At 39.3% G+C, this 26022-nt stretch overlaps 1 protein-coding gene across 1 annotated transcript in view; it reads right to left on the reverse strand.

The window, feature by feature from the left end:
• Positions 1 to 240: 240 nt before the first annotated feature.
• The window catches only part of CFAP53 (cilia and flagella associated protein 53), a gene marked incomplete at its 3' end in the record, with an annotated part of 59866 nt that continues 34084 nt past the window's right edge, over positions 241 to 26022 (reverse strand). The window contains exons 5-8 of the mRNA XM_082667782.1: positions 23987 to 24205; positions 12230 to 12446; positions 10311 to 10413; positions 241 to 469 (exon numbers count right to left, since the gene is read on the reverse strand). Of these exons, the coding sequence (XP_082523908.1) occupies positions 241 to 469; positions 10311 to 10413; positions 12230 to 12446; positions 23987 to 24205 (768 nt within the window). The remainder of the gene's footprint in view (positions 470 to 10310; positions 10414 to 12229; positions 12447 to 23986; positions 24206 to 26022) is intronic.

The following is a 26022-nucleotide window of genomic DNA, read 5'->3' on the forward strand; positions in this document are numbered from 1 at the left end:
GGGAGGCATGGAGATAAATAAGGAAAATAACTATGTGATAGGAAGTAGATCATTCAGATTTGTCAGTCTATGAAATCTCAAAAAGGAACAGTTTAATCTGTAAGAAGAAACTTTCGTGGCATATAATTATGCAAACTCAGTATAAAAGAACAGTTTATCCATGAGTTAAAAGGGATATACAGGCATGCTATAGTTTAAAATAGTAAAAGACTGAGAAAAACTAGGTTGATGTTTATGAAACTATGGTGGAAGTTTATTAGGGCATGCTCTCCGCATGGGATGAATATTTCGGGGCAGCACTTGATGGGTGGACAGGATCTCCTGGATCTTGTCCTGGAAATTCTTCTCTGCTGTCATCCCTGCTTCAAACTCTCGGCGTTCCTCCTCCTTCTCCGCTTCACGGGCCTGCTGTTGGGAGCACATTTGCATCTGAAGTTGCTTCCTGTACTCCTGGGCTAAACTGGAGCGTCTAAGGTATCAGAAATGTCAAAGTATAAAACTGTCAAAGTAAGTATTTGGATTTATGTAGACCATTACACTTAAAATGTAATTTTTAAAGTCAAATTAAAATTCCCATTAAAATCAGGGTGAGTGGGGAAGAAATAGATGAAAAATTTAATAATGTGTTTATTACCCAATAATAATTAAGACAACCTTAGAACAAATTGATTTTAGCGAGGGAATGTCTCTTCTTCATTCAAAATATTGACTGCTATGTGGAGAGAGCCCTTGGCCTCTCTCCATCCCCTCTCACTCCCCTCCAAGGAAGAAGGTAAAATGGAACAAGTTGTTCTGCCTATTTCTTGTCCGCTTTCTGTATCAAAGGGGGCATATTCTCCCTGCAGGGGAGGCTTGCAGTGGTCTGGCACTGCTGGTGACTGGGTGGGTTGCTGGTGACTGGGTGGGTAAGTTTGACTCATTCTGTTCAGTATTAACTAGATGATTTCCTCCATATATAAGCCACAGTTAAAAATATATAAGCCACATTTTAAAATTTATAGTGGTTTTTTTTACTGTGGTAAAAAACACATAATGTAAAATTTACCATCTTAACCATTTTTAAGTGTACAGTTCAGTAGTGTTAAGTATATTCACATTGTTGTGAAGCAGATCTCCAGAACTTTTCGTCTTGCAAATCTGAAACTCTATATCCATTAAACAACAACTCTTTTTTGTCCCCTCCCACCAGCCCTCGGTAACCACCATTCTACTTGCTGTCTTTATGAATTTGACTATTCTAGGTACCTCAAGTAAGTGAGATCATACAGCATCTGTCTTTTTGTGACTGGTTTATTTTACTTAGCACGTCCTCAAGGTTCATCCATGCTGTAGTATCTGACAGGATTTCCTTCCGTTTTAAAGCTGAATAATATTCAACTGTATGTACATACCACACTTTGTTTATCCATTCACCTGTTAATGGATATTTGGGTTATTTCCACCTTGGCTACTGTGAATAGTGCTGCTATGAACACAAGTATACAAACATCTCTTTAAGGTCCTGCTTTCATTTATTTTGGATTTATACCCAGAAGTGGGATTACTGGATCATATGGTATTTCTATTTTTAATTTTTTGAGGAAACTTCATATTGTTTTCCATAGCAGTTTTACCATTTTACAATCTATAAGCCACATTATTAATATAAGACTTTATCAGAAATAGAGATTACAGCATGCATACGCCTCTGTGTGGCAGATTCCATTTTCCAAAGACTGCCACAGTGATATCGCCCCCTCTCATATGCTCTTCTGCAATGTGGACCTCTACTCCCCTATCAAGAGGTGGAGCTTATTTCTCCATCCCACTGAATCTAGATGGGCCCCATGGCTGCTTTTTTTTTTTTTTTTTGCGGTACGTGGGCCTCTCACTGCCGTGGCCTCCCGTTACGGAGCACAGGCTCCGGACGCGCAGGCTCAGTGGCCATGGCTCACGGGTCCAGCCGCTCCACGGCATGTGGGATCCTCCCAGACCAGGGCACGAACCCGTGTCCCCTGCATCGGCAGGCGGACTCCCAACCACTGCGCCACTGGCTGCTTTTTATGGCCAACAGAATATGACAGAAATGATGCTATAGCAATCCTAGATGTAGTCCTTAATTGGCCTGGCAGCTTGCTCTTCCTGTCTCTTGGAGTGCTTGCTGTTGGAACTATCCCTCTCAAAACCAGCTACCACACTGTAAGAACCCCAAGCCACATGGAGAGGCCATGTGTAGGTGTTCCGGCTGGTAATACCAGATGAGATCCCCAGGCACAGTCAGTACATGCTACAAGCTATATGAATAGGTATCTTAGGTGTGCATTCCAGCTGAGCCTTCTCATGAATGTAGCCCCAGCCAGCATCTGACTTGAACCACATGAGAGACCCCAAGCAAGAACCACCCAGCTGAGCCTTGTCAACCACAGAATCATGAGACATAATCATAACTCACTTTAAACCACAAATTTGGGGGTGTGTTGTTATACACCAGTAGGTAACTGTAATACCTTCTGCTCACACTACTTTTCTTATTTCTCAGTTGACTCAAAAGTTGGGCAGGGGCTTAGGACCTGCACAGAAGGAGAGAGGCAGCACGTTGAAAGGAGGGCCTCTGGAGTGTGGAGGTCCAGAAGTTTGGAGATGGAGAAACTGAGGCATGGAAAATAAAATAGGCTGCCCAAGTTTGCACAGCTGCTGTGTGGCTAACAGGGTCTTGGTGCTCCTGCCAGGTGTTCGGCCTGAACCTCTGAGGTGGGAGAGCCAAGTTCAGGACATTGGTTCAGCAGAGACCTCCTGGCCCCACGTAATATCAATTGGCGAGAGCTCTCCCAGAGATCTCCGTCTCAATGCTAAGACCCAGCTCCACTCAATGACCAGCAACCTCAAGGGCTGGACACCCAATGCCAAACAACTAGCAAGACAGGAACACAACCCCACCCATTAGTAGAGAGGCTGCCTAAAATCATAATAAGGTTACAAACACCCCAAAACACACCATCGGATGCAGTCCTGCCCACCAGAAAGACAAGATGCAGGCTCATCAACCAGAACACAGGCACCAACCCCTCCACCAGGAGGCCTACAACCCACTGAACCAACCTTAGCCACTGCGGACAGACACCAAAAACAATGGGAACTACGAACCTGCAGCCTGTGAAAAGGAGACCCCAAACACAGTAAGTTAAGCAAAATGAGAAGACAGAGAAATACACAGCAGATGAAGGAGCAAGGAAAAAACCCACCCGACCAAAACAATGAACAGAAAATAGGCAGTCTACCTGAAAAAGAATTCAGAGTAATGATAATAAAGATGATCCAAAATCTTGGAAACAGAAGGAGAAAATACAAGAAACATTTAAGAAGGACCTAGAAGAACTAAAGACCAAACAAACAATGATGAACAACACAATAAATGAAATTAAAAATTCTCTAGAAGGAATCAATAGCAGAAGAACGGATAAGTGACCTGGAAGATGAAATACTGGAAATAACTACTGCAGAGCAGAATAAAGAAAAAAGAATGAAAAGAATTGAGGACAGTCTCAGAGATCTCTGGGACAACATTAAATGCACCAACATTTGAATTATAGGGGTCCCAGAAGAAGAAGACAAAAAGAAAGGGACTGAGAGAATATTTGAAGAGATTATAGTTGAAAACTACCCTAACATGGGAAAGGAAATAGCCAATCAAGTCCAGGAAGCACAAAGAGTCCGATAGAGAATAATTCCAAGGAGAAACATGCCAAGACACATATTAATCAAACTATCAAAAATTAAATACAAAGAAAAAATATTAAAAGCAGCAAGGGAAAAGTAACAAATAACATACAAGGGAATCCCCATAAGGTTAACACCTGATCTTTCAGCAGAAACTCTGCAAGCCAGAAGGGAGTGGCAGGACATATTTAAAGTGATGAAAGGGAAAAACCTGCAACCAAGATTACTCTATCCAGCAAGGATCTCATCCAGATTCGACAGAGAAAATAAAACCTTTACAGACAAGAAAAACCTAAGAGAATTCAGCACCACCAAACCAGCTTTACAACAAATGCTAAAGGAACTTCCCTAGGCAGAAAACACAAGAGAAGGAAAAGACCTACAATAACAAACCCAAAACAATTAACAAAATGGTAATAGGAACATACATATCAATAACTACCTTAAATGTAAATGGATTAAATGCTCCAACCAAAAGACATAGATTGGCTGAATGGATACAGAAACAAGACCCATATATATGCTGTCTACAAGAGACCCACTTCAGACCTATGGACACATACAGACTGAAAGTGAGGGGATGGAAAAAGATATTCCATGAAAATGAAAATCAAAAGAAAGCTGGATTAGCAAGTCTTATTATCAGAAAATATAGACTTTAAAATAAAGACTATTACAAGAGACAAAGAAGGACACTACATAATGATTAAGGGATCAAACCAAGAAGAAGATATAACAATTTTAAGTATTTATGTACCCAACATAGGAGCACCTCAATACATAAGGCAAATACTAACAGCCATAAAAGGGGAAATCAACAGTAACACAAGCAAAGTAGGTGACTTTAACACCCCACTTTCACTAAAGGACAGATCATCCAAAATGAAAATAAATAAGGAAACACAAGCATGAAATGATACATTAAACAAGATGGACTTAATTGATATTTATATGACACTCCATCCAAAAACAACAGAATACACTTTCTTCTCAAGTGCTCATGGAACATTCTCTAGGACAGATCATATCTTGGGACACAAATCAGCTTTGGTAAATTAAAAAACTTGAAATCTTGTCAAGAATCTTTTCTGACCACACACTATGAGACTAGATATCAATTACAGGAAAAAATCTGTAAAAGATACAAACACATGGAGACCAAAGAATACACTACTTAATAACCAAGAGATCACTGAAGAAATCAAAGAGGTAATCAAAAAATACCTAGAGACAAATGACAATGAAAACACGATGACCCAAAACCTATGGGATGCAGCAAAAGCAGTTCTAAGAGGGAAGTTTAGAGCAATACAATCCTACCTCAAGAAACAAGAAACATCTCAAATAAACAACGTAAACTTACACCTAAAACAATCAGAGAAAAAAGAACAAAAAAACCCAAAGGTAGCAGAAGGAAAGAAATCATAAACGTCAGATCAGAAATAAATGAAAAAGAAACGAAGGAAACGATAGCAAAGATCAATAAAACTAAAAGCTGGTTCTTTGAGAAGATAAAGAAAATTGATAACCATTAGCCAGACTCATCAAGATAAAAAGGGAGAAGACTCAAATCAACAGAATTAGAAACGAAAAAGGAGAAGTAACAACTGACACTGCAGAAATACAAAGGATCATGAGAGATTACTACAAGCAACTCTATGCCAATAAAATGGACAATCTGGAAGAAATGGACACATTCGTAGAAAAGCACAACCTTCTGAGACTGAACCAGGAGGAAATAGAAAATCTAAACAGACCAATCACAAGCACTGAAATTGAAACTGTGATTAAAAATCTTCCAACAAACAAAAGTCCAGTACCAGATGGCTTCACAGGCAAATTCTATCAAACATTTAGAGAAGAGCTAACACTTATCCTTCTCAAACTCTTCCAAATATAGCAGAGGGAGGAACACTCCCATACTTATTCTAAGGGCCACCATCACCCTGATACCAAAACCAGACAAAGATGTCACAAAGAAAGAAAACTTCAGGCCAATATCACTGATGAACATAGATGCAAAAATCCTCAATAAAATACTAGTAAACAGAATCCAACAGCACATTAAAAGGATCATACACCATGATCAAGTGGGGCTTATCCCAGGAATGCAAGGATTCTTCAATATACGCAAATCAATCAATGTGATACACCATATTAACAAACTGAAGGAGAAAATTCATATGATCCTCTCAATAGATGCAGAATAAACTTTTGACAAAATCCAACATCCATTTATGATAAAAACCCTCCAGAAACTAGGCATAGAGGGAACTTACCTCAACATAATAAAGGTCATATATGACAAACCCACAGCCAACACAGTTCTCAATGGTGAAAAACTGAAAGCATTTCCTCCAAGATCAGGAACAAGACAAGTTTGCCCACTCTCACCACTATTATTCAACATTGTTTTGGAAGTTTTAGCCACAGCAATCAGAGAAGAAAAAGAAATAAAAGGAATCCAAATCGGAAAAGAAGTAAAGCTGTCACTGTTTGCAGATGACATGATACTATACATAGAGAATCCTAAAGATGCTACCAGAAAACTACTAGCGCTAATCAATGAATTTGGTAAAGCAGCAGGATACAAAATTAATGCACAGATATCTCTTGCAATCCTATACACTAGTGATGAAAAAGCGGAAAGAGAAATTAAGGAAACACTCCCATTTACCACTGCAACAAAAGAATAAAATATCTAGGAATAAACCTACCTAAGGAGACAAAAGACCTGTATACAGAAAACTATAAGACACTGATGAAAGAAATTAAAGATGATACAAACAGGTGGAGAGATATACCATGTTCTTGGATTGGAAGAATCAATATTGTGCAAATGACTCTACTACCCAAAGCAATATACAGATTCAATGCAATCCCTATTAAAGTACCACTGACATTTTCACAGCACTAGAACAAAATATTTCACAATTTGTATAGAAACACAAAAGACCCCAAATAGCCAAAGCAATCTTGTAAAGAAAAATGGAGCTGCAGGAATCAGGCTCCCTGACTTCAGACTATACTACAAAGCTACAGTAATCAAGACAATATGGTACTGGCAAAAAACCAGAAATATAGATCAATGGAACAGGATGGAAAGCCCAGAGATAAACACATGCACATATGGTCACCTTATTTTTGGTAAAGGAGGCAAGAATATACAGTGGAGAAAAGACAGCCTCTTCAAGAAGTGGTGCTGGGAAATCTAGACAGCTACATGTAAAAGAATGAAATTAGAACACTCCCTAACACTATTCACAAAAATAAACTCAAAATGGATTAAAGACCTAAATGTAAGGCCAGACACTGTCAAACTCTTGGAGGAAAACATAGGCAGAACACTCTATGACATAAATCACAGCAAGATCCTTTTTGACCCACCTCCTAGAGAAATGGAAATAGAAACAAAAATAAAAAAATGGGACCTAATGAAACTTAAAAGCTTTTGCACAGCAAACGAAAACATAAACAAGACGAAAGGACAGCCCTCACAATGGGAGAAAATATTTGCAAATGAAGTAACTGACAAAAGATTAACCTCTAAAATTTACAAGCAGCTCATGCAACTCAATATCAAAGAAACAAACAACCCAATCCAAAAATGGGCAGAAGATCTAAATAGACCTTTCTCCAAAGAAGATATACAGATTGCCAACAAACACATGAAAGGATGCTCAACATCACTAATTATTAGAGACATGCAAACCAAAACTACAATGAGGTATCACCTCACACCAGTCAGAATGGCCATCATCAAAATATCTACAAACAATAAATACTGGAGAAGGTGTGGAGAAAAGGGAACCCTCTTGCACTGTTGGTGGGAATGTAAATTGATACAGCCACTATGGAGAACAGTATGGAGGTTCCTTAAAAAACTAAAAATAGAACTACCATACGATCCAGCAATCCTACTACTGGGCATATACCCTGAGAAAACCATAATTCAAAAAGAGTCATGTACCAAAATGTTCACTGCAGCTCTATTTACAATAGCCAGGACATGGACGCAACCTCAGTGTCCATCGACAGATGAATGGATAAAGAAGATGTGGCACATATATACAATGGAATATTACTCAGCCATAAAAAGAAAAGAAATTGAGTTATTTGTAGTGAGGTGTATGGACATAGAGTCTGTCATACAGAGTGAAGTAAGTCAGAAAGAGAAAGACAAATACCGTATGCTAACACATATATATGGAATCTAAGAAAAAAAAATGTCATGAAGAACCTAGGGGTAACACAGGAATAAAGACACAGACCTACTAGAGAATGGACTTGGGATATGGGGAGGGGGAAGGGTAAGCTGTGACAAAGCGAGATATAGGCATGGACATATATACACTACCAAATGTAAGGTAGATAGTTAGTGGGAAGCAGCCGCATAGCACAGGGAGATCAGCTCGGTGCTTTGTGAGTGCCTGGAGGGGTGGGGTAGGGAGGGTGGGAGGGAGGGAGATGCAAGAGCGAAGATATATGGGAACATATGCATATGTATAACTGATTCACTTTGTTATAAAGCAGAAACTAACACACCATTGTAAAGCAACTATACTCCAATAAAGATGTAAAAAAAAAAACAAATACCATATGCTAACACAAGATATGGAATCTAAAAAAAAAGGGGGGGGGAAAGGGGGGGTTCTGAAGAACCTAGGGGCAGGACAGGAATAAAGACACAGACGTAGAGAATGGACTTGAGGACACAGGGAGGGGGAAGGGTAAGCTGGGATGAAGTGAGAGAGTGGACTGGACATATATACACTAGCAAATGTAAAATAGATAGCTAGTGGGAAGCAGCCGCATAGCACAGGGAGATCAGCTCCATGCTATGTGACCACCTAGAGGGGTGGGATAGGGAGGGTGGGAGGGAGACGCAAGAGGGAGGAGATATGGGGATGTGTGTTTATATATAGCTGGTTCACTTTGTTATACAGCAGAAACTAACACACCATTGTAAAGCGATTATACTCCAATAAAGTTGTTAAAAAAAAAAAACAGGACACTGGGTTAAATTTGAATTTCAGATTAAAAAATATATATTTACATACATTATAAATATATTTAATATTTTATAAACCTAAATAAATACATTCTGAAGCAAAACTGAAAAAAGAGAAAATAGACTCATGTACCATAATGTTCATTGCAGCACTATTTGCAATAGCCAGGACATGGAAGCAACCTAAGTGTCCATCGACAGATGAATGGATAAAGAAGTTGTGGCACATATATACAATGGAATATTACTCAGCCATAAAAAGAAACGAAATTGAGTTATTTGTAGTGACGTGGATGGACCCAGAGTCTGTCATACAGAGTGAAGTAGAACCTAGGGGCAGGACAGGAATAAAGATGCAGACGTAGAGAATGGACTTGAGGACACGGGGAGGGGGAAGGGTAAGCTGGGATGAAGTGAGAGAGTGGCATGGACATATATACACTACGAAATGTAAAACAGGTAGTGGGAAGCAGCCGCATAGCACAGGGAGATCAGCTAGGTGCTCTGTGAGCACCTAGAGGGGTGGGATACGGAGGGTGGGGGGGAGACGCAAGAGGGAGGGGACATGGGGATATATGTATACGTAGAGTGGATTCACTTTATGATATAGCAGAAAGTAACACACCATTGGAAAGCAATTATACTCCAATAAAGATGTTAAAATAAGAAAAAAATAAAAGTTGGGCAGGGAAGAGAGTTGTTATTCATTAAATTCCCTTCACATCTCCAACAACAGACTTTTCAAAAGTGAGAAGGAAGGACCTCCAGAGCAGAACAAGTAGAGGAAGTCAGTAGGGTCGGCCAGATATTGTTGGTAGTGCTCCCCAAGTAACAATAGGCTCAGGTATATAAACCATACTCTTCCTATAAAGAAGAGAGCTTATTTCTATGCACCAAATATGGGTGAGCCGGGGAACAGGCCCTAGGTACAGGGAGGGTGACCAGCAATTAGAGGAGCCAGGTCCTCTTTCTCCACCACACTGGTCACCTGAATTGGGCGTCATAGTCATCAGTGGGAAGGGACTGCTATGATCTGTGAAAGGCTGCAAGGAGGCATCAGCCAATTTTCTCTACCTGAGCCTGATTATGGTGATCAGAGGGACACTTGCCCGAGGAGGGAAGTGGTACATCTCAAAGCACCCAGAGCACTTCAGTTTTACAGCTCAGCGAGGCTACAAAAAATCTTCCTGGGACATTTGCATGGAATCATAACCCCATAAGCCATTTCTGTTAATCTAACTAATTAGGTCATGCTGTATTTCCGGGTTTATTTCATGGGGGAAAAAACTTATTTCATTATGATTTAGGGTTGGTGCCTACTTTATAAAAAATGTTTCTAATTTGTTTTATTTTTTAAGATGTTTATCTAGTTTAATACCTAATGTGTATAATCAGAATTACACAATGTACAGAATTTAATTTTACCAAAATGGTTGTTGCTTATTTTTATATGAAATTTTATAAACTGAATTGAGCTTTTAGGACAAACGTAAGACTGATGTAAAATAACATCAATAATACATGAATTATGGCACATTGTCTTCTATGCTAAAAATCTCCTATTTTTGGTTAGTTAGTAATAATAAAGAAAACAAAATCATACCTTGTAAAATCCTCCCTCTCTTCATGGTTAAGCTCTTTAAGACCTTCATTTATGCATTCCTGTTCCATAGCACGTTCTTCCTGTTCTTTTGCTTTTCGTTGCACTAAGAAAGACAAAAGTAATTTTTGCTGAATGACTTTTTTTTTTTTTTGCGGTACGCGGGCCTCTCACTGCTGTGGCCTCTCGCGTTGCGGAGCACAGGCTCCGGACGCCCAGGCTCAGCGGGCCACGGCTCACGGGACCAGCCACTCCGCGGCATGTGGGATCTTCCCAGACCGGGGCATGAACCCCCCTCCCCTGCATTGGCAGGCGGACTCTCAACCACTGCGCCACCAGGGAAGCCCGCTGAATGACTTTTTCAGAAAAGACTTGCTGACATCTTTCGGGGCATCAATGCCATATTGTCTTTAGAAAGGCAGAGCTTAGAATCACTGGGCTGGATCTTAGCTTAATAAGGTAGAAGTAGTCATCTCCTTTAAGGAAAGAATAGGGTTTAGATTCATAAGTGCTGCAATCTACAGAGATTTTCTCTTAATCATTTGTCATTGAAATCTATGATCAGCCTTTTTCATACCAGATTACCACTGTTTGAACACTTCTCACCTTTCTCTTCTTGAGGACAAACAGTTCTATTGCCATTTATATTAATAGGGGACTTTATTTATTACAAAATAAGTATTGGAAAAACAGTATGTAAGTCTCTTATAAATTAAATAAGGAAAACTTAAACAACCCAGTAGGTAAAAAAATGACAGAACAGAGTTCACAAAAGAATAAATAAAACCAGGCAATATACATCTAAAATGTACATATCTTTGGTCCCAAATCCATTTACAGGAATTTATCTTAATCATATATGAGCCAAAAAACCTATGTACAGAGACAGTAACCTCCAATGCTAACACAGGAGGAAAAAGATTCAAAACAAGCTGAAGGGCCATTAGCTGTGTTTAGGTAAAATAAATTATGGTCCATTTTTATAATGGATTTCTAGGCAGCATTACAAATCTTACAACTGAAGAAAAATAACCTGGAAAAATGTTAATGATAAGTGGGAAATGCAGGCTGTAAAAAAATATATACAACAAGATCCTAATTGGTGAGGGGAAATGACATATATAATAAAAAATACTCGAAGGAAATACAGGAAGTTGTGAACAGTAGCTATTCCTGGGTGGTGCATTATGGTTGATTTTATTTCCTTGTTTATAAATGGTTCCAAATACTTAAATTTTCCATGTTTTCTCAATATATTCTAAAATATTTATCATGGGACAATACAGAAATCATTTTATCATAGAAGCTTTCTTCTCATTTCTTAAAACTCCATCTAATACTGGCTTAACAATTTTCAACTGCCATTATAATTCCTGGAGTGGAGAATTAACCAGTGGAACCAAGATGAGCTTTCTCTTGCAAAGACAGCTAGTGTGAAGTCCATAGTACCCTACTAGTAAATGTTTACATCTGGGTATAGAAATCCTCTCAACAAATATTTCCTTCTGTGACCAAGCACTGAAGCTGAGGGAATTCAGTGGTATGCTAAGAGATGTGAACAAGCAATGGTGAGAACCCCAGAAAGAAGATTTATTATGAATAGAGGAACACAGAGGGCCTCTCAAGGAATGAGATATTTGAGCTGGCCTTGAAGGATGTCCAGAATTTCTCAAGATCAAAAGTATCATAGGGAGAGAAAACTACACAAGCAAAGGCATGCAAGTATGGATGTATGGAGACAACTGCAGAAAGATATTCAAATATTCAATTAGGTAAGGTCCCTGCAAAGCAGCGATCTTGCCTTAATCCTTTTTACATTCTTCATAGTATTTCACACATAATACTTATTTAATAAATATTTTGGTTGCTACTTAAATTGAATTAAGGCCCAAATATAATATAATTATAATTAATTTCCTTACACTTTTCTTGAACTTGCAGTTTTCTTGTACACATGACCTCATTCAAAAGTTGTTTTCTTGCCTCCTTTTTAAGTCTCAGCTCCTTGTCCTTCTCAGCAATCTTCTTTTCCTTCTCTTTCTCAAACATTCTGTCCAGTTCTTTCTCCTGAGCTTTTTCTTCCTCACGCCGCTGTGCCAAGTACTGATGATATATCTTCTGTTCTCTTATCATATCTTCCTACATAACATAAAAATTACCTCATGTTGTTAAAACTTTTAGGTGCAATAATGATATAGAGGATAAGTTTTAAAATAATCTTTTAGAGCTACAATTCCAATATTTCAGAATTACATACTGAAACATTTACAGATATTGTAAAATATTATTTCTAGGGTTTACTTAAAAATGTTCGGGGTGGGGCTTCCCTGGTGGCGCAGTGGTTAAGAATCCGCCTGCCAATGCAGGGGACATGGGTTCGATCCCTGGTCCGGGAAGATCCCATATGCCGCGGAGCAACTAAGCCCATGCGCCACAGATATGGAGCCTGTGCTCTAGAGTCCGCAAGCCACAACTACTGAGCCCACATGCCACAACTACTGAAGCCCACGCGCCTCGAGCCTGTGCTCCGCAACAAGAGAAGCCACTGCAATGAGAAACTCGCACGCCACAACAAAGAGTAGCCCCCGCTTGCTGCAACTAGAGAAAGTCCACGTGCAGCAACGAAGACCCAATGTAGCCAAAAATAAATAAATAAATTTATTAAAAAAAAAATTCGGGTGACAGTGGAAAATGGGTGGGAGGGACAGATGAAACAAGAATAGCTATTGGTTGATGGTTGTTGAAGTTAGGAAATTGATGCATGGGGGTTCATTGTACTATTCTTTGCAACTGTTTGAAATGTTTTATAACACATTTTTGAACAGTTCAAATAGTAATTCAAATACTTTCTCAAAGAAGTTCCCAAATAATTTTCAATTATACAACTTTATTTTAATTTAGGTAGATGAAATATCAACCTGATAAAATAAGTCGCTACTATTATTACAGCACTGTCTTTGACTAGAAGATGAGTTAGTTGATAATTTACAACAGCAAATGTCAATCTTAGTTACACTTTGAAATCACCTGGGGAGCTTTAAAAAGTGCTAAGTCTCACCCCTCGAAATTCCTATCTAATGGATAGCTTTTAAGTTCCCCAGATGATTTGACTGTGCAGCTAAGGCTGTGAACTAGGCTTTATAACACAGGTAATTTCAGTTGCCTTCTGTCTTTCATGGTATTATATTTGTGCTGTTCGATCCAATCTGTGATCTCTTTTGAGAATATCACAGATTTGAGGTAGAACTAGCAAGATCTGATGGTGTAGCTGCACCCTCAGAATGGCTTGTATACATAGTTTCATACTTTGGGGAATAATTTAACAAAAGAAGTGCAAACCTTATACTCTGAAAACTAAGAAGCATTACTGAAAAAAATTAAAGAAGACCTAAATAAATGGAAAGATATCCGATGTTCATGGATCAGAAGACAATATTGTTAAAATGGCAATTATCCCCAAATTGGTCTATAAATTCAAAATAATCCCTATCAAAATCCCAGTTGGTTTCTTTGCAGAAATTGACAAGCTGATCCTAAATTCAAATGGAAATTCAAGGGAGCTGGAATAGCCAAAACAATTTGAAAATGAAGAACGAAGTTGGAAAATTCACATTTCCTGATTTCAAACTTACTACAAATCTATAGTGATCAAGACATGATATTGGCCTAGGAATGGATATATAGATTAATGGAATAGAACCGAGAGTCCAAAATAAACCCTCACATTTACTGTCAATTGATTTTTGACATAGTGCCAAGACAATTCAATAGAGGAAAAATAGTCTCTTCAACAAATGGTGCTGGGACAACTGGATATCCACATGCAAAAGAATGAAGTTAGGCCTCTACCTCATACCATATACAAAAGTTAACTCAAAATGGATCAAAGGCAGGTACTTCTCTGGCAGTCCAGTGGTTAAGACTTCACCTTCCCATGCAGGGGGTGTGGGTTCAATCCCTGGTCAGGGAGCTAAGATCCCACATGCCTCGCGGCCAAAAAAACAAAACATAAAACAGAAATAATATTGTAACAAATTCAATAAAGACTTTAAAAATGCTCCACATCAAAAAAATCTTTAAAAAAAATGGATCAAAGGCCTAAATGTAAGAGCTAAAACTATAAAACTTTAAGAAGAAAACAGGACATCTTCATGACCTTGGGGTAATAAGAGTGTTTTAGATATGACACCAAAAAGCACAAGCAACAACAGAAAATATAGATAAATTTTACTTCACCAAATTTAAAACTCTTGTACTTCAAGGGACTCCATCAAGAGTGAAAAGGCAAGCCACAGAATGAGAAAAATATTTACAGATCACTTATGTGATAAGGGATTTGTGTCTAGAACATAAAAAGAGCTCCTACAACTCAATAATAAAAAGACAAGCCAGTTAAAAACTGGGCAAATAACTTGAATATACTTCTTAAGACTTCAGTAGCCTTTAGATAGATTACTCCAAGGAAGATATATAAATGGCCAATATGCACAGAAAAAGAGGCTCAACGTTATTACTCATTAGGGAAATGCAAATGAAAACCACAGTGACATACTACTTTAGACAAACTAGGATGGTTAAAATAAAAAAGACAGACAATAACAAATGTTAACAAGCATGTGGAAAAATCAGAACCCTCCTAAGTATGTGAGAATGTAGAACAGTGAAGCCACTTTGAAAAACAATTTGGTGATCACTCACAAGCTTAAACATAGAGTCAGTAATTCTACTCCTAGGTATATGCCCAAGAGAAACAAAAATATATGTCCAAACAAAAATTCACATATGAATGTTCACATTAGCATTATTCATAATAGCAAAAAAGAGATCACCTTCCTCCCCACAAAAACATCAGAAATACATCTACATGTGGAACAACTCCTACAGAACACCTACTGAACGCTGGCAGAGGGCCTCAGACCTCCCAAAAGGCAAGAAACTCCCCACATACCTGGGTAGGGCAAAAGAAAAAAGAATAAACAGAGACAAAAGAATAGGGACGGGACCTGCACCAGTGGGAGGGAGCTGTGAAGGAGGAAAGGTTTCCACACACTAGAAGCCCCTTCACGGGGAAAGACTGCGGTGGCGAAGGGGGGAAGCTTCAGAGCCATGGAGGAGAGCGCAGCTACAGGGGTGTGGAGGGCAAAGCGTTGAGATCCCCGCACAGAGGACCAGTGCCAACCAGCACTCACCAGCCCGAGGCTTGTCTGCTCACCCGCCGGGGCGGGCGGGGGCTGGGAGCTGAGGCTCCGGCTTCAGAGGTCGGATCCCAGGGAGAGGATTGGGGTTGCCGGCGTGAACACAGCCTGAAGGGGGCTAGTGCGCCACAGCTAGCCGGGAGGGAGTCCGGGAAAAAGCCTGGAGCTGCCGAAGAGGCAAGAGACTTTTTCTTGCCTCTGTTTCCTGGTGTGCGAGGAGAGGGGATTAAGAGAGCTGCTTAAAGGAGCTCCAGAGACGGGCGTGAGCCACGGTTAACAGCACAGACACCAGAGACGGGCATGAGATGCTAAGGCTGTGGCTGCTGCCACCAAGAAACCTGTGTGCGAGCACAGGTCACTATCCACACACCCCCTCCCGGGAGCCTGTGCAGCCCCTCACTGCCAGGGTCCCGTGATCCAGGGACAACTTCCCCGGGAGAGCGCACAGCGTGCCTCAGGCTGGTGCAAGGTCACGCAGGCCTCTGCCGCCGCAGGCTTGCCCCACCTCCGTACCCCTCCCTCTCCCCGGCCTGAGTGAGCCAGAGCCCCCGAAGCAGTTTCTCCTTTAACCCCGTCCTGTCTGAGCGAAGAACAGACGCCCTCAGGCGACCTACATGCAGAGGCGGGGCCAAATCCAAAGCTGAACCCCAGGAGCTGTGCGGAAAAGGAAGAGAAAGGGAAATCTCTCCCAGCAGCCTCAGGAGCAGCGGATTAATTCTCCACAATCAACTTGATGTACCCTGCATCTGTGGAATACCTGAAGAGACAACAAGTCATCCCAAATTGAGGAGGTGGACTTTGGGAGCAACGATACATATATTTTTTCCCCTTTTTCTCTTTTTGTGAGTGTGCATGTGCATGCTTCTGTGTGTGACTTTGTCTCTATAGCTTTGCTTTTACCATTTGTCCTAGGGTTCTGTCTGTGTTTTTTTACTTAAAAAAATTTTTTTCTTAATATAATTATTTTTATTTTAATAACTTTATTTTATTTTATTTTCTTCTTTCTTTCATTCTTTTTTTTTTTCCTGCCTTTTATTCTGAGCTGTGTGGATGACAGGCTCTTGGTGCTGCAGCCAGGAGTCAGTGCTGTGCCTCTGAGGTGGGAGGGCCAACTTCAGGACACTGGTCCACAAGAGACCTCCCAGCTCCACATAATATCAAATGGTGAAAATCTCCCAGAGATCTCCATCTCAACACCAAGACCCAGTTCCACTCAACAACCAGCAAGCTACAGTGCTGGACACCCTATGCCAAACAACTAGCAAGACAGGAACACAACCCCATCCATTAGCAGAGAAGCTGACTAAAATCATAATAAGGCCACAGACACCCCAAAAGACACCACCAGACGTGGACCTGAAAGACAAGATCCAGCCTCATCCACCAGAACACAGGCACGAGTCCCCTCCACCAGGAAGCCTACACAACACAGTGAACCAACCTTAGCCACTGCGGACAGACACCAAAAACAACGGGAACTACAGCCTGCGAAAACAAGTCCTGAAACACAGTAAGTTAAGCAAAATGAGAAGACAGAGAAACACACAGCAGATGAAGGAGCTAGGAAAAAAACCACCAGACCTAACAAGTGAAGAGGAAACAGGCAGTCTACCAGAAAAAGAATTCAGAATAATGATAGTAAAGATGATCCAAAATCGTGGAAACAGAATTGAGAAAATACAAGAAACATTTAACAAGGAACTAGAAGAGCTAAAGAGCAAACAAACAGTGATGAACAACACAATAAATGAAATTAAAAATACTCTAGAAGGGACCAATAGCACAATAACTGAGGCAGAAGAATGGATAAGTGACCTAGAAGATAAAATACTGGAAATAACTACTGCAGAACAGAATAAAGAAAAAAGAATGAAAAGAATTGAAGACAGTCTCAGAGACCTCTGGGACAACATTAAATGCACCAACATTCAAATTATAGGGGTCCCAGAAGAGGAAGAGAAAAATAAAGGGACTGAGAGAATATTTGAAGAGATTATAGTTGAAAACTTCCTTAATATGGGAAAGGAAATAGTTAATCAAGTCCAGGAAGCAAAGAGAGTCCCATAAAGAATAAATCTGAGGAGAAACACACCAAGACAGACATTAATCAAACTGTCAAAAATTAAATACAAAGAAAAACAAAAGCAGCAAGGGAAAAACAACAAATAACACACAAGGGAATCCCCATAAGGATAACAGCTGATCTTTTTTTTTTAACATCTTTATTGGAGTATAATTGCTTTACAATGGTTAGTTTCTGCTTTATAACAAAGTGAATCAGTTATACATAGACATATGTTCCCATATCTCTTCCCTCTTGTGTCTCCCTACCCTCCCTATCCCACCCTTCTAGGTGGTCACAAACCATGGAGCTGACCTCCCTGTGCTATGTGGCTGCTTCCCACTAGCTATCTATTTTACATTTGGTAGTGTATATATGTCCATGCCACTCTCTCACTTGATCACAGATTACCCTTCCCCCTCCCCATATCCTCAAGTCCATTCTCTAGTAGGTCTGTGTCTTTTTTCCCGTCTTACCCCTAGGTTCTTCATGATCTTTTTTTTTTCTTTCTTAGATTTCATATATATGTGTAAGCAAACAGTATTTGTTTTTCTCTTTCTGACTTACTTCGCTCTGTATGACAGACTCTATGTCCATCCACCTCACAAAAAATAACTCAATTTCATTTCCTTTTATGGCTGAATAATATTCCATTGTATATATGTGCCACATCTTCTTTATCCATTCATCTGTTAATGGAAACTTAGGTTGCTTCCATGTACTGGCTATTGTAAACAGAGCTGAAATGAACATTTTGGTACATGACTCTTTTTGAATTATGGTTTTCTCAGGGTATATGCCCAGTAGTGGGATTGCTGGGTCATATGGTAATTCTATTTTTAGTTTTTTAAGGAACCTCCATACTGTTCTCCATAGTGGCTGTATCAATTTACATTCCCACAAACAGTGCAAAAGTGTTCCCTTTTCTCCACACCCTCTCCAGCATTTATTGTTTCTAGATTTTTTGATAATGGCCATACTGACCAGTGTTAGATGATATCTCATTGTGGTTTTGACTTGCATTTCTCTAATGATTAATGATGCTGAGCATTCTTTCTTTGGGGAAATGTCTATTTAGGTCTTCTGCCCATTTTTGGATTGGGTTGTTTGTTATTTTGTTATTAAGCTGAATGAGCTGCTTGTAAATTTTGGAGATTAATCCTTTGTCAGTTGCTTCATTTGCAAATATTTTCTCCCATTCTGAGGGTTGTCTTTTGGTCTTGTTTATGGTTTCCTTTGCTGTGCAAAAGCTTTTAAGTTTCATTAGGTCCCATTTGTTTATTTTTGCTTCTATTTCCATTTCTCTAGGAGGTGGGTCAAAAAGGATCTTGCTGTGATTTATGTCACAGAGTGTTCTGCCTATGTTTTCCTCTAAGAGTTTGATAGTGTCTGGCCTTACATTTAGGTCTTTAATCCACTTTGAGTTTATTTTTGTGTATGGTGTTAGGGACTGTTCTAATTTCATACTTTTACATTTACCTGTCCAGTTTTCCCAGCACCACTTATTGAAGAGGCTGTCTTTTCTCCACTCTATATTCTTGCCTCCTTTATCAAAGATAAGGTGTCCATATGTGCGTGGGTTTATCTCTGGGCTTTCTATCCAGTTCCATTGATCTATATTTCTGTTTTTGCGCCAGTACCATACTGTCTTGATTACTGTAGCTTTGTAGTGTAGTCTGAAGTCAAGGAGCGTGATTCCTCCAGCTCCATGTTTCATTCTCAAGATTGCTTTGGCTATTTGGGGTCTGTTGTGTTTCCATACAAATTGTGAAATCTTTTGTTCTAGTTCTGTGAAAAATGCCAGTGGTAGTTTGATAGGGATTGCATTGAATCTGTAGACTGCTTTGGATAGTAGAGTAATTTTCACCATGTTGATTCTTCCAATCCAAGAACATGGTATATCTCTCCATCTATTTGTATCATCTTTAATTTCTTTCATCAGTGTCTTATAATTTTCTGCATACAGGTCTTTTGTCTCCTTAGGTAGGTTTATTCCTAGATATTTTATTCTTTTTGTTGCAATGGTAAATGGGAGTGTTTTCTTAATTTCACTTTCAGATTTTTCATCATTAGAGTATAGGAATGCCAGAGATTTCTGTGCATTAATTTTGTATCCTGCTACTTTACCAAATTCATTGACTAGCTCTAGTAGTTTTCTGGTAGCATCTTTAGGATTCTCTATGTATAGTATCATGTCATCTGCAAACAGTGACAGCTTTATTTCTCCTTTTCTGAATTGGATTCCATTTATTTATTTTCTTCTCTGATTGGTTTATCCTAGGTAGCAAGGCTGGTTCACCATGCAAAAATCAATTAATGTAATCCATCATATCAACAGGCTAAAGAAGAAGAACCACATGATCATATCAAGTAATGCAGAAAAAAGTTTTGGCCGAATCCAACACCCACTCATGTTAAAATAAAAAAAAAAACCCTCTCAGTAAACCAGGAATAAAGGTGGGAATTCCTCAATTTGATAATGAATATCTACAAAAAACCTACAACTAACATCATACTTAATGACGAAAAACTAGAAGCTTTCCCACTAAAATCAGGTACAAGGCAAGGATGCCCCCTCTCAGCACTCTTTTTCACATTATACTGAAAGTCCTAGCTGAAACAATAAAACAAGAATAGGAAATGAAAGGTATATTGATTGGGAAGAACAAAATAAAGCTGGTCTTTTTTCACAGATAACTTGGTTGTCTATGTAGAAAATCTGAAGGAACCTATAAAAAACTCCTGGAGCTAATAAGCAATTAAAGGAAGGTTACAGGATACAAGGTTAACATACAAAAGTCAACTGACTTCCTATATACCAGCAATGAAGTAGAATTTGAAATTAAAAACACAATACCATTTACATTAGCACCCCAAAAATGAAATACATAGGTACAAATCTAACAAAATATGTACCAGATCTATATGAGGAAAAGCACAAAACTGATGAGAAAAATCAAAGAACTAAGTAGAGAGATAGTCCACGTTCATGAATAGGAATACTCAATATTGTCAAAATGCCAGTTCTTCCATTCTTGATCTATAGATTCAATGTAATTTAAAAAAAAATCCCAGCAAATTATTTTGTGGAAATCAACAAACTGATTCTAAAATTTATATGAAGAGGCTAAAGACCCAAATTGGCCAACTCACTATTTAAGGACACGATCAAAGTCAGACGACTGACCCTGCCCAACTTTAAGACTTACTATAGTAATCAAGACGGTATGGAATTGGTGAAAGAATAGATCAATAGATCAATAGAAAAGAACACAGGGCCCCAAAATAGACTCATATAAATATAGTCAACTGATCTTTGACTAGGAAGCAAAGGCTATACAATGGAGTTAAGAGAATCTCTTCAACAAATTGTGCTAGAACAACTGGACATCTACATGCCAAAAAAAAAAAATAGAATCTAGAAACAGACCTTACACCTTTACAAAAATTAACTCAAAATGGACCAAAGATCTAAACATAAAATATAAAACTCCTAGAAGTTGTAAAAGAAAAAAAAAAAACTCCCAGAAGATAACAAAGGAGAAAATCTAGGTGACCTTGGGTTTGGTGATAAGCTTTTAGATACAATAGCAAAGGCATAATCCATGAAAGAAAGAATAGATAAGCTAGACTTCATTAAAATTAAAAATTTTGCTCTATGAAAGCTCTGATCAAGAGAATGAAAGACAAGTCACAGACTGGGAGAAAATATTTGCTAAAAACTTATCTGATAACGGACTGTTATCTAAAATATACAGAGAGCATTGGAGACAAGATGGTGGAACAGAAGGACTTGAGCTCCCCTCCTCTCATGAAAACACAAAAATCACAACTAACTGCTGAACAACCATTAACAAAAAAAGACTGGGACCTACCAGAAGAGATATTCTACGTCCAAAGACAAAGAAGAAGTTACAACAAGACGGTAGGAAAGGTGCTTTCGCGATAAAATATACAAAGAACTCTTAAAACTCAACAAGAAGAAAACAAACAACTCAAAAAATGAGCCAAATATCTTAACAGGCACCTCATCAAAAATATACAGATGGCAAACATATAAAAAGATGCTTGTGATATTATGATTTATAATAAGAAATATATATTTGGTCTTCATCCCCATTTCTGGCACAGAACTCCTAAAACCCTTAGAATTTCCTAAGTGATGAGAGCAACAAAGTTGTCTTTTGTTCTGTTAATGAGGTGACTTTTGGACCACACCTCTGGTTGCCAGGAGAACCAACCATGTGATTAGAGGGTTGGAACTTTCAGTCCCAGTTCCCTGACCTCTGGGGAGGGGAGAAGGTTTGGAGGGTGAAATCAATCACTGATGGCCAATGACTTAACCAATCATGTCTATGTAATGAAGCCTACATAAAAACCCCAAAGGAGAGGGTTCAGAATTGGGGAACCAGAACACTTCCACCATGCCAGGCCCCAAACTCCATGAGGACAGCAGCTCCTTTGTTCAGGACCTCATCCTATATGTCTCTTCATCTGGCTATTTATTTGTATCCTTTAATATACTCTGTAATAAATTGGTAAGCTAGTGAGCAAACTGGTTTCCTGAGTTCTGTGAGCTGCTCTAGCCAATCAATCGAACTCAAGGAGGGGGTCATGGGAACCTCTGATTTACAGCCAGTCTGTCAAGTAACAACTTGGATTTGCAATTGGCATCCTGAGTTTGAGGGGGAAATCATTGGAACTTCCAGTTTGTAGCCAGTTGGTCAGAAGCACAGGTAACCATCTGGGCTTGTGACTGGCAACTGAAGTAGAGGGAAGTCTTATAGAACTGAGCCCTTGCCCTGTGGAATCCGATGCTATCTCTGGGTAGATAGTGTCAGAGTTGAACGGAATTGTAGGACACCCAGCTCGTGTCCCGAGCATTGCTTGGATACCACTCTACATATTGGAATTGGGTTCAGAATCCTTAATGCTCTATATCACATGACATTAGGGAAATTAAAATTAAACAACAATGATATGTCACTACGCACCTAATAGAATGGCTCAAGTCCAGAACACTGATAACACGAAATACTGACAAGGATGCTGAGCAATAGGAACTCTCATTCACTGCTGGTGGGAATGCAAAATGGTATAGACACTTTGGAAGACAATTTGGCTGTTCTTACAAAACTACACATACTCTTACCATATGATCCAGCAATAACGCTTCTTGATATTTACCCAAATGATATTTACCCAAAGGTTATGCTGATATTTACCCAAAGGTTATGTTCACACAAAAATCTGCCTAAGAATGTACACAATAACTTTATTCATAATCACCAAAACCTGGAAGCAACCAAGGATGTCCTTCAGAAGGTGACTGGATAAATATACTGTGGTACATCCACACAATGGAATGGATGCAGTGCTAAAAGTAAATGAGCTATCAAGCCATGAAAAGATATGGAGGGAAATTAAATGCATATTAGTTAGTGAAAGAAGCCGATCTGAAAAGGCTACATACTATATGATTCCAATGATATGACATTCTGGAAAAGGCAAAACTATGGAGACAGTAAAAATATCAGTGGTTTCCAGGGGTTTGGGGTGGAGGAAGGGATGAACAGGTGGAGCACAGAGGATTTTTAGCCTAGTGAAATCACTCTGTATAATACTCTCATGGTGGATAAATGTCATCATATGTTTGTCCAAACCTATAGATCTACACCACCAAAGAATGGACCCTAATGTAAACTATGGACTTTGGGTGATAATGTGTCAATGTAGGTTCATCGATTGTAACAAATGTACCCTCTGGTGGAGGATGTTGAGAATGGGGAAGGCTATGCATGTGTTGGGGCGGGGGTATATGGGAAGTTTCTGTACTTTTTGCCCAATTTTGCTGTGAACCTAAAACTGCTCTAAAAAATAGTCTATCAAAACAAAACAAATCATAGTACCTTTAGGAAAAGAACAACACCCTAAAGAGTTCAATACAAATTTTAAAGAAACAGCTAAATAAACACTGGAATGATTTTCTCTACTCTCTTTGCCTGTCAAAACTACATATCCTTCAAAGTACAACTTGAACACCACTTTCTCAGTGATGTCTTCCCCAACTTCTGGACATACTTAGTCACTCCACTTCCTGCGATCCCATCCTGCTATCACAGTACTAACACCATGTTATAGAGTAGGAGTTCTCAAATTTTAGTGAGCATCAGAATCACCTGGGAGAACTTGTTAAAACAGGTTTCTTGTCCCGGCCAAGATCTGAATTTGGAGATTCTGAGTCTGAAGCCTATGAATTTCTGTTTCTAACATCCTCCCAGATGATGCTAATGCTGTTGGTTCGTGGACCACACTTACAGTAGCAGTTATGCTTAATTCTACACATGGCTGGCTCCCGTAAGACTGAAAGCTCAACAAGGAACCTCATCCAGCACACAGTAGGCACTGAATAAATGTCTTACTCTTTTTTGCTTCTTTTTATCAGCCTCTTCCTGTAAGTTTTGAAGGGCGCTTTGCATGAGCTTCATGTTCAAGTCCTGATCTTCTCTGTATTCCTGCTGAATATGCTCCATCTTCTCTTGGAGGGCTTTTTGCAAAGCAGCCCTTATTTCCTGTTTTGTCTTCTGTTTCTTTAGCCTATCCTGTTCATTCTCAAGTTTCACCTGTGCTTTGTCATTTTCCTATGGCAGAACAATAGTGAAGATACTGTATCAGTACAGTTGGACAAAACAAAGAAGTTAATGCATTTCATTTAAGAGGTGAGAATAAACGGTTTCTTGGAAACACACACTCCTGGGTGAAAAGGTACTATAAGAAATAAAACTTGCCTTTTCTTTGCTGAATCAGCAATACGGCTTTGTGAAATTGCTGTCTGTGTGTGATTATAAAGTAATAAATAGTTGTGGAGTTCAAAATGCAGAAAAGTATAAGGATAAATCACTTTTATTCTTAATACCCATTCACCCGCTACCATTCTCAACGTTTTGGTGTATTGACCTTCCAGACTTTAGTCTTCTATGCACATCTGCACATCTAGATTTGGATACATTATTAACCAGCAATAAGAGTCCAGAAATGGAGATGTCCACATCAGCTAAATACAAAAGTAAATTAAGCATTTTGTTCTTTAAAAGCTCTCCCCCATTCCTCTCATTTTCTTATGTATCTGACCCTCCTGGCTAGCTTAACTGCCTGACTAATCAGTTTTAACTGGGGTACCACTGCTGTTGGGTGCTGTGAGTTTGGTATAAACTGAGGCATTTATCCTCCTGTCAAAGGCATTTGCACTCTCCTGGAGGGATAAGTCCTTGCCCAGCGGGGACAGGAGATGACACATTTATAGTGAGGAGGGATACAATCCCCAATTGACTTGATCTAACTGAGACTCACAACAGCCATGATTGTCACGATTTCTGGCTTGTGAGAGGGAAGTTATATGCTAGACTTTTCCATTAATGTCATGAGAGTAATTCCACACTGAATTGTGAGGGTCAAATGAGACAATAAAAGTAAAAATGCTCTGCAATATTTAAGGGAAAACAATGGATATCAAACATGAAAGCCAGTGGGATAGCAGGCCACACTTTTTATTTATTTATTTATTTTTCATTCATTTATTTATTTGGCTGCACTGGGTCTTAGTTGCCGCGTGCAGGACATTCGTTGCGGCATGCAGGATCTTCAGTTGCGGCATGTAAACTTTTACTTGTGGCATGTGGGATCTAGTTCCCCGACCTGGGATCAAACCTGGGGCCCCTGCAGTGGGAGTGTGGAGTCTTAGCCACTGGACCACCAGGGAAGTTCCAGGCCACACTTTTTAAAAAGTAAGGTTGACTATACCAGGAGGCAGCAATCAGCCAAATCAGACTATGAAGCAGGTAAAGATGGTATGGGGGGAGAACTGCTCAAAATTAAGAGACCTGAAAGCAGTTTACTATGTCTTGGTTTCCCCAGGATAGTTCTGATTTTACACTGTTGCGCTTATGTACTGAATTAAATGCACCCCTTTCAATCTCAAATGTGACCAGATTTGAATAATAAACAGTGATTCATTCTAAAAGAGACTTATAAGAGGACAACAACGTTTGGATCCTGATTTAAATGTCGAATAACTTAGACAGTGATGGAAATTTGATGCTGATTTTAGATGATAGCAATGAATTATTAATTTTTTTAGGTTTGATATTGGCATTGTATAAGAAAATATCCTTAATCATGTTGTTGAGATGCATACTAGAGATGTATTTAAGGGAGAAATGACATGTCTGGGATACACACACACACACACACACACACACACACACACACACATATATTTTTGGCTGCGTCGGGTCTTAGTTGTGGCCCACAGGATCTTTGCTGAGGCACGCGGGATCTTTCATTGCAGCGTGTGGGCTCTTTGCTGTGGTATGCGGGCTTCTCTCTAGTTGTGGCGTGTGGGTTTTCTCTTCTCTAGTTGTGGTGCTTGGGTTCCAGAGCACGTGGGCTCTGTAGTTTG

This window comes from Grampus griseus (assembly GCF_964374135.1).
Source record: "Grampus griseus genome assembly, chromosome: 12".
Classification (NCBI taxonomy): domain Eukaryota; kingdom Metazoa; phylum Chordata; class Mammalia; order Artiodactyla; family Delphinidae; genus Grampus; species Grampus griseus.